General features: G+C 36.3%; 2 protein-coding genes across 2 annotated transcripts; both read right to left on the bottom strand.

Moving 5' to 3' along the window:
* Positions 1-1,055: 1,055 nt before the first annotated feature.
* Positions 1,056-4,059, bottom strand: LOC107659775 (CMRF35-like molecule 1). Its single transcript, XM_016448804.1, has 7 exons — positions 3,920-4,059; positions 3,621-3,728; positions 3,339-3,552; positions 3,011-3,108; positions 1,625-1,729; positions 1,501-1,535; positions 1,056-1,404 (listed from the first exon to the last, which is right to left on the bottom strand). Exons 1-7 carry the CDS (start codon positions 3,966-3,968, stop codon positions 1,072-1,074), a joined length of 942 nt encoding a protein of 313 aa, XP_016304290.1. The 5' UTR covers positions 3,969-4,059; the 3' UTR covers positions 1,056-1,071.
* A 430-nt stretch (positions 4,060-4,489) lies between these two features.
* Positions 4,490-7,686, bottom strand: LOC107659773 (CMRF35-like molecule 1). Its single transcript, XM_016448802.1, has 7 exons — positions 7,383-7,686; positions 6,880-7,197; positions 6,681-6,764; positions 5,902-5,979; positions 5,219-5,323; positions 5,104-5,138; positions 4,490-4,989 (listed from the first exon to the last, which is right to left on the bottom strand). The coding sequence occupies exons 1-7, from the start codon at positions 7,420-7,422 to the stop codon at positions 4,666-4,668; spliced, it is 984 nt and encodes a 327-aa protein (XP_016304288.1). The 5' UTR covers positions 7,423-7,686; the 3' UTR covers positions 4,490-4,665.
* Between the last annotated feature and the right edge of the window lie 1,102 nt (positions 7,687-8,788).

Genomic DNA, 8,788 nt, shown 5'->3' with positions numbered 1-8,788 from the left:
GTTTCTTAATTCTCATTAAAATGTTGCTCATTTGTTGCAATGAAGCAAATGAAACAACAGAGAAGGCAGTTTGCAGATTAAAACTTTAGGTACCAAATTCTGTGACAAACGTTACAGTCTTTCTCCTCCGTACTGAGTGAAGAAATGCAGCTTCATATTTCCTTCCCTTTCTGTCTCTCTAACCACATTCAGCTTTACACGACATATTCACAATGACACTGACCCTCTGTCCATTTATTATACAGACCTAAACAGCACAGCAATTGCATTCATGAGTGTATATTTGATCAAATTCAAGATTTTAGCTTCCGTAACTGCTCTCAGTTTCATTAAGTTAACCTTCAATAATTATAGTCCATTTTTCATGAGTTCACCCCCTGCTGAAAAAACCCCAATAGAAACCATCACAGAATTTGTAATGGTTTTACTGGTTATAATGGGACTTGTATTGGTTTTAATGGAAACTGTAATGTCTCTGTGGGTCGCTACAGGTAATTTGTCAACTTTTATTAGTGACTTGTTAAAATCATTACATCCTAATGGAATATCTCCCAAAACACACTACATGAAACCATTTTGTAATGGTTTTAATGGTTAATAGTTGATGGTTTCTAATGTTTGTAATGGTATTTGTAGAGGAAACCATTAGAATTTCTGTGATGGTTTCTGTTGTTTATTTCAGCAGGGTCGTTATTTTGGAGCCGATTTCAGGCCCTGTTTACAACTGGTATTAAGATGTTTTCATTGATCCGAGCACAAGTGAACAGTGCTTAATACAGACCTGTATAATACACCTGTGAGAACGGTGTCTAAAACGTTTTAAGCTTATCCACAATATATTTACATTTTCATCTTATTTATCTGTAAATGAGATTTACTAAGAATAATTTACAAAGGATACTTAAGTTCATTTTTCTTGTTAGTAAAATTACATAGTTTTTAAAATACTGATAACAACTCAGAAAAGTGTGTCAACATATTGATTCATTAAAAAATATGTAGCATGTACCAGTTTTTTTTTCACTTGGAACATCAGTGCAGATGTCTGTGGAAGAACTTTTTTGTCTTTTTTTATTTATGTTTGATCACTGAATATATCAGGCCGTCGTTTGTCTTGACATTTTGCGGATGTGTCGCTGTTGCGTAAATCAGTTCTGTTCTGCAGTCTGTTGTTGGTTCAGGTGAGTTCATATTGGCATAATAATCACAGATCGTCACCTGATTGGCTGAGTGGATGCGACTGGGCTTTGAATCAGGCTGCTGATTGGTTACTGTAGCATAAACAGCAGAGACTTGTGGGCGGGTGTTGAGGTGCGATGCAGGCATCTGATTGGGCGAAGATGTTGAAGCGATGACATCAGATGGTCCAGGGTCACTGTTTGCAATCTCATACATGTGGACACTCTGAAAAACAACATATACATCAATAATTTACTAGCTTATATAGATAATACTGATAATCATTTCTGATCTTCTACAGGTAAAGATTTGATCACCCACCTCCGTATTGTGCTGCACATTTTGCTGAAATAAAGCTGAATGGAGCATGAAAAGAGAGAAAAAGACAAAGTCAAATCAACTCAAACACTCAAAAAGGACTTTATAATCACAAATAAACTGTTACCTGTCCCAGATTTCCTCTTCCTCTTTTTCAGGATGAGGAATGTTCCAGAACACAGAACCAGAACCAGCAGAACCGAACCCAGACCACCAGCGACAGAAGACAGATCTGAACACAACATTAAAATAACAACTGTCAAATGAACAATAGTTGATATAAGTCATTTTGCCTATATAAAAAAAGTGTCTCACACGGCTCCGGGGGGTGAACAAAGGCCTCCTGTATAGCGAATTGATGCGTTTTTGTAAGAAAAATATCCATATTAAAAAACGTAATAATCACTTTAATGTAGCTCCACCAAATACACAAAATAATGATCTTTAAAAAAGCATCATATGACCCCTTTAAATCTGAAAGTGCACCATGTATAATGTTATTGTCTCTCAAAAGAAAGTGTCAAATCTGAATCATTGAAACGAGTCGTTTTTAAAATGAATCCCAAGCCGCTTTGCCACTAGGTGCCACTTTTGGAGCAAATAGCAGTTTCCCCAGTAACGCTGTACACAAAGCAGCACTGCGCTCACAAACGCTGCTTCATTAGGCATTACAGGCATGATGAAATGAAAATGAGACCAATCAGACCAATCACCGCAGATTAGCGTCACACAGGGGTTTGGAAAAATGATTCGTTAAACGAATCGTTTGGGAGTCGTTGAGCAAATAAGGTAAAAATAAATGCATATTATAAGACAATGAAAGTGTTTTTTTGACCTTGCATGCATGTCAACCTGTTGTTGGGGACTCCCAAAACCAAAATATGAACCTTTCATTACCCATAATAGGGACACTTTAAAACGTGTCTCCACAAATGTTTAAACCAATCGCTTTTCTCCAAAATATCTCATTCTATGTAATCATTGAGGGCACTGTTGCATCATAGGTAGTGTAGTTTGTCTGCTTACTAGTGTTTAGCTGATCGAGTTGAACTGCAGTACTTCCTGTTCTTGTTGTTTCACTCTCTTTTTGAGGAGTCAATGACAGAGAGAAAAACAAGTAAATGTGAATGTGCTGCTCATGTGGTAAGAACATGAACACACAGAAATGAAGCACTACATGTACACACACAAACCATTCATATTAATTTGTGAATATGAATAGAAGTTGTATTTTCTATTGAAGACACTTTCTTATCTAAAGCAGTATACATGTACATTATAAATATCTTATTATATATATTATATATGACAAGGAAGCAAATATCTGACTGAACTTTCAGTCTTCAACCCAGATGTGGATTTCAGACCCTGCATGTAGAGTAAGACATTAAACACACATCTAATCTGAAAGGAATCATCTAATATATAGAAATGTATTCAAGTATATTTATAAGCACACTATTTGAATATCCAAGAATAAGAGTCATATGCAGTGACAGACAGATGGACTGACCTGCTGATTTGTGTTGATCTGTGATTCTTTCTTTTCTTTCTGTGATTGTGATGCTGCTGGATCGTGGATTTGGTTCTGTTGTGCTGAAATATGACGGTGTGTTTGTAAAAGTTTTGATAGTTGAAACTTTAGTGGTCTTCTTCACTGATCAGCGACAGGAAAGATCAACTTTTAAATACATATAATCGTTCATGCAATCTCTGGTTTAATTATGTATTTTATACCAAACACACTCAAGCCTAGCAGACAATCAACTCAACAGTATATTAGTCGAGACTAGATTTAATGACTCGGTCACTCACTCACACTTTCTAATAAACGTAATCACTTACTCTGTTTAACAATCAACAAAATCTCTGAATAGATATCAGTAAAAGGCCTCTTCACAGCACACCAGTATAGTCCTGTGTCCTCTGTTCTCAGATCAGTGATGCTGACGGTGAAAACTCTGGTCCTCTTGTTGTCAGTCAGAGAGAATCTCTTGTCTTTAGCTGGAGATCCTGATTTAACCATGATGATTTTATTTCTATAGTTACACTTGCCTTTACAAAAATACTTTGAATTTGATTCATATCCAGCGTCATAGCTGCATCTGATGTCAGACACTTGCCTTTACAAAAATACTTTGAATTTGATTCATATCCAGCATCATAGCTGCATCTGATGTCAACTCTCTCTCCTCTGTGTCCTGTGACTGTTTTTGAAGAAACTACAACTACTAAAGACAGAAATATCATTATACAGAGATATATGTGATAAAGACACATTAACAGACCAGAATAATAAGGTACAAATATAATCCATACGAGACAAATCATCATCATGCAGTAATAAAAAACAAAACAAAACAAAAAAACACATGAAAACATGTTAAACTCTGTACAAAAGACCTCAGAGTCTTGAACTCACCTGTAGAGATGCTGAAAAAGACGAGCAGAACGACACACATGCTGAACATTTTACTGAAATATGAGACCAAATTCTGTGACAGACGTTACAGTCTTTCTCTTCCTTATTAAGTGAGAAATGCAGCTTCATTTTTCCTTCCGCTTTCTGTCTCTCTAACCACATCCAGCTTTACACGACATCTTCACAATGACACTGATCTAAACAGCACACTACTTACATGCTATTTTTTATCAAAATCAAGATTGTAGGTTCTGTAACTGGTCTCAGTTTAAGTTAACCTTCAGTAGTTTTGTTCATTTTTCACCATTCACCATAAGTTTGCAGATGATTTCAGTCAAACATAAGTCATCTGGTCATTGATCATTTCTTACATAATAAGAGTCAGAGGTGTGTGTCGAAGCTGTGTATTATCACACATCACCTGTAGCTCTCTGAACTGCACGCTTAGGGCAAACAAAATACTAATTTACATTTTTATTGGACTTATTGAACTGTGGATGAGGTGTACTATTTACAAAGAATCACACCATTGTCACATCATTTTTTATTTTCACAAGTTTGCATCATTTTTTTTTTTAACTTTTCTTGTTAGTAACATTATACACGTAATAAAATAGTAATAAAAACTCAGAAAACTGTCGAGATATTAATGAATTAAAACTATGTTGCTTGTACCACCATTTTTTTTTTCCACTTTGAGCATCAGTGCAGATGTCTGTGGAAGAAGTTTTGACAGTCTTTTTTTATTATTTATGTTTGATCATTGAATATATCGGGCCGTCGTTTGTCTTGACGTTTTGCGGATGTGTCGCTGTTGAGTAGATGAGTTCTGTTCTGTTGTCCGGTGTTGTTTCAGGCGGCTTCATGCTGGCATAATAATCACAGTCTGTATCCGTCACCTGATTGGTTGAGTGGATGCGACTGGGGTTTGAATCAGGCTGCTGATTGGTTACTGTGGCATAAACAGCAGATCCTTGTGGGCGGGTTTTTAGGTCTGATGCAGGCGTCTGATTGGATGAAGATGCTGAGGTGATGACATCACTGTTTGGAATCTCATACATACGCTCAGTCTGAAAAACAAAAAAAATTATTTACTAGTTCATATAGATAGTATTCATTGCTCATCAATAAACAATAATGTAACGTATTTCTATACTTCTACAGGTAAAGATTTGATCACCCACCTCCGTATTGTGCTGCATACTTTGCTGAAATAAAGCTGAAAGGTGCATGAAAAGAGAGAAAGTAATTAGTCAAACCTACTCCAAAAGGACTTTATAATCACAAATAAACTGTTACCTGTCCCAGATTTCCTCTTCCTCTTTTTCAGGACGAGGAACATTCCAGAACACAGAACCAGAACCAGCAGAACCGAACCCAGACCGCCAGCGACAGAAGACAGATCTGAACACAACATTAAACACAAAACAACACAGCACTGATTCTGATTAAACTGTTGAATAAACAATAACAATCTTAACATTTACATAAATGACTTTGATTAGTGCAATATTCAACATTCTAAAATATTGGAAATGTGTTGCTGTTATATTGTGTAACCGAAGGGAACCCGCACTGGTAAACCTCAGTCCTCTGAGGAAAACACTTCTGTCTATGGCTGATGTGAAACCAGATTAACCACATGACGTCTGATGTGTGCATCACTTTGATCAGATTCATCATGAGCTAAAATGTGTCTCAACAAATGTTTAGTCCAATTGCTTTTCTCCAAAATATACCACATAATCAAACGGGAACCCGCACTGGTAAACCTCAGTCCTCTGAGGAAAACACTTCCGTCTATGGCTGATGTGAAACCAGATTAACCACATGACGTCTGATGTGTGCATCACTTTGATTAGATTCATCATGAGCTAAAATGTGTCTCAACAAATGTTTAGTCCAATTGCTTTTCTCCAAAATATACCACATAATCAAACAGGGGACTGTTGCATTGTGGGTAGTGTCGTTTGTGTGCTCACTAGGTTTTGGCTGATTGAGGTGAACTGCAGTACTTCCTGTCATTGTTCTTGTCCTTTCACGTTCTGTTTGAGGTGTCACTGACAGAGAGAGAGAGAGAGAGAGAGAGAGAAGTGAAATGTGAATGTGCTGCTCACAATTAATAATGATACTTTGGATAAATGTGTCTGTCAGATGCATGAATGCAGATGTTAAGACACCATGGAAAACCCATGTAATGTAATGCTGTGCTAATGTCCAAATGATCTAATAATGAAATTATTTTATTTTGAGCCGTTCGCAGTCTCATAAACTGTAGAACTGTAGAACCACTGGTTGTAATAAAATGATATATCAAGCATTCAGTTATTTGACATTTGACTCAATATTGCAGGTGTTGAGGCCACATGCCATATTAGTTTATATTTTAAAGTTGAGGTGTTGATAAAATTTAGAGTTTGCAAGTTTGAGACATGAACTGTCTGGTCAGAACTTGTTGAAAACTTATAAATTATGTTAATTGCTCCACTATCATGAATGCAGCATTAAACATGTTTTCAGAAGCTTTGATGCCTCTGTATTCAAGATAATAAGAGTAACTGTTAATGATTTGATTGAAATTATGACTTAAATTATTTATGTAAAAACAGTGACTACATATCAGCAATAGTTTTTACAAAAATGCATGTGTGTAAAGGTGTCTGAAGGCGAAGTGTGTGCGTGTGTGTGTGTGTGTGTGTGTGTGTGTGTGTGTGTGTGTGTGTGTGCATGCCTGTGTGTGTGTGTGTGTGTGTTCAGGTACCTGTGCTGGTGTGGTCAGTGCTGATGTTTGTATACGGAAGAAGGGTGGATGTTGAGATCTGGACAGGTCTTGTTTTCTGTGGAGCTATGCAACAAGATCACATCGTTTAAATCAAACAAATACATTAATAAAACAACATTAATCATTGTGAATATAGTGGATGAAACAGACTGTTTGTTTTGTGTTGAACATTAGGCACCTTTAATCACATTCAGCTGGATTAGTTTATATTCTCCCCATCCAGCTCCACAGCAGTACAGTCCAGCATCTGCCATCCTCAGGTCTCTGATGGTCACCGTAAATGATCTCGTCTGATGATCGTCTCGCAGAGAGAATCTGCCTTCAGACATTGATGACTCTCCTCCATCAGATTTTAGTATAAGATTCTTATCTTTGTATTGTCCTTTATATAAGTATTTGTAGGAGTTTTCATATCCTTTAGCATAAGGACACTTAATAGTCACTTGTTCTCCCTCCGTTCCTCTCTCTGTAATATCCACACACTGTGAACTGCTCACTGCATTATTAAGTTTAACAAAAACAAGAAAGCCAGAAAAAAAACTAACACACACACACACACACACACACACACACATCAGCTTTACTCACATACACTGCCAAAAATAAACCATATTTGTAGACAAAACGTTTTATGTAGCAGTAAAATGTAAAATAAAAAAATAATAACTTTTGAGCTTATACCCATCAGGAGAAACCCAGACATCATCAATGTTAACTTCATTTCTTCATCGGTTGAGTTCAGAAAATCAGCGTGAAAATCTTCCTCAAATGACTTTCTAAACTCAAACCTCCAGTAATACTGTGAATGCAGCTCTCTGCTATCGGTGTAGAGTAAAGTTATATGTCTGTTGCTGATCTCACGTGATGGGAATCAAACACTAGCGCTGATGGACAGTATGTCTGTGTTTCCATCTGATGTTGAGGGCGTTATGTGTGAAAAATGACCGGGAAATTAGCTGTGAACTCACAAACCACAGCCTGTTTCCTGTGTTTCTGTTCTGCCTCTACCTTCGAGTGCTTTTCTGTTGCCCTTTTGCTCTTTTCTGGCTACAAACATATACAGCAAAAAAAAAATATATATATTATATTAGTATATACTATATATTAGTAGAAAATGTATTTACATAAATGTTTTGCAGAGGTGTAAAGAGTACCTAAAAAACTATACTTGAGTAAAAGTAGAGATACAGATACAGGAGGCTAACAAGCTTAACAAGATAAGACACACACTGACTACAAACACCTCAGGAGACAGGAAGTGACATAAAAGTCCAAGACAAGGCACAGAGAACATGTAACAAAAACAAGAAAGAGCTGATTTGTGAGGGGAGCAATCACGTTTATTTTATAAAACCAAAATAAAACTCAACACCTCAAAATTACAAAACAAAACAATATCCTTCAAAAAGGTCTCAGTATAACGGATAGATAAAATAATGTTAAGTAAAATGAAAAAGTCAAAGCACTCTTGCACAGGATGTGCTGGTTTCAGCCTCATCGCTGACTGCAGTCATGTCCTCATCTCATACACAAAACACCTGCGATTCAAGTAACTCGTATTCATATAAAACAGTCTCACTGACACATTTGTGTGAGTAAGGGCAAAACACACAAGATCTAGGACTTTCAGTGCCCTGTAGTTGGGGTTATCACATCTTTTGTAGCAGAAGTAAACTGCTGCAGAAAAAGCTAGGTGCATGCAAAATGTAATGTGTAACTGCAACACTCATTTCTAATGTAGTGGAGTAAAGTAGTTACATTTACTCAAATACTTCACACCTCTGATGTTCTGAAACACATTTTACCAAATATATTTATATAGCAAATATATGTTTAAATATATTTCAAACTATACAAAAAAAATTGCCATATATATATATATATAAGCCTCTAAGTGCCGTTTAAAATTTTCTTCTAAAATGAGCATTTTTTATCAGTCTCCTATGTTTATGTTCAGGTAATTCAGTTTAATGGCAATGACAAGAACCTATTCAACCTATTTTATTTATGCCATTAAAGTGAAATTACTGACCCTGCACATAGGAGACTGATAAAAATGCTCATTTTAGAAGAAAATCTCAAACAGC

Source organism: Sinocyclocheilus anshuiensis, unplaced genomic scaffold (genome assembly GCF_001515605.1).
Source record: "Sinocyclocheilus anshuiensis isolate Anshui unplaced genomic scaffold, SAMN03320099.WGS_v1.1 scaffold968, whole genome shotgun sequence".
NCBI lineage: Eukaryota > Metazoa > Chordata > Actinopteri > Cypriniformes > Cyprinidae > Sinocyclocheilus > Sinocyclocheilus anshuiensis.
Note: the sequence above shows the minus strand (reverse complement) of the source record. Positions and strands in the feature narration are given on the sequence as shown.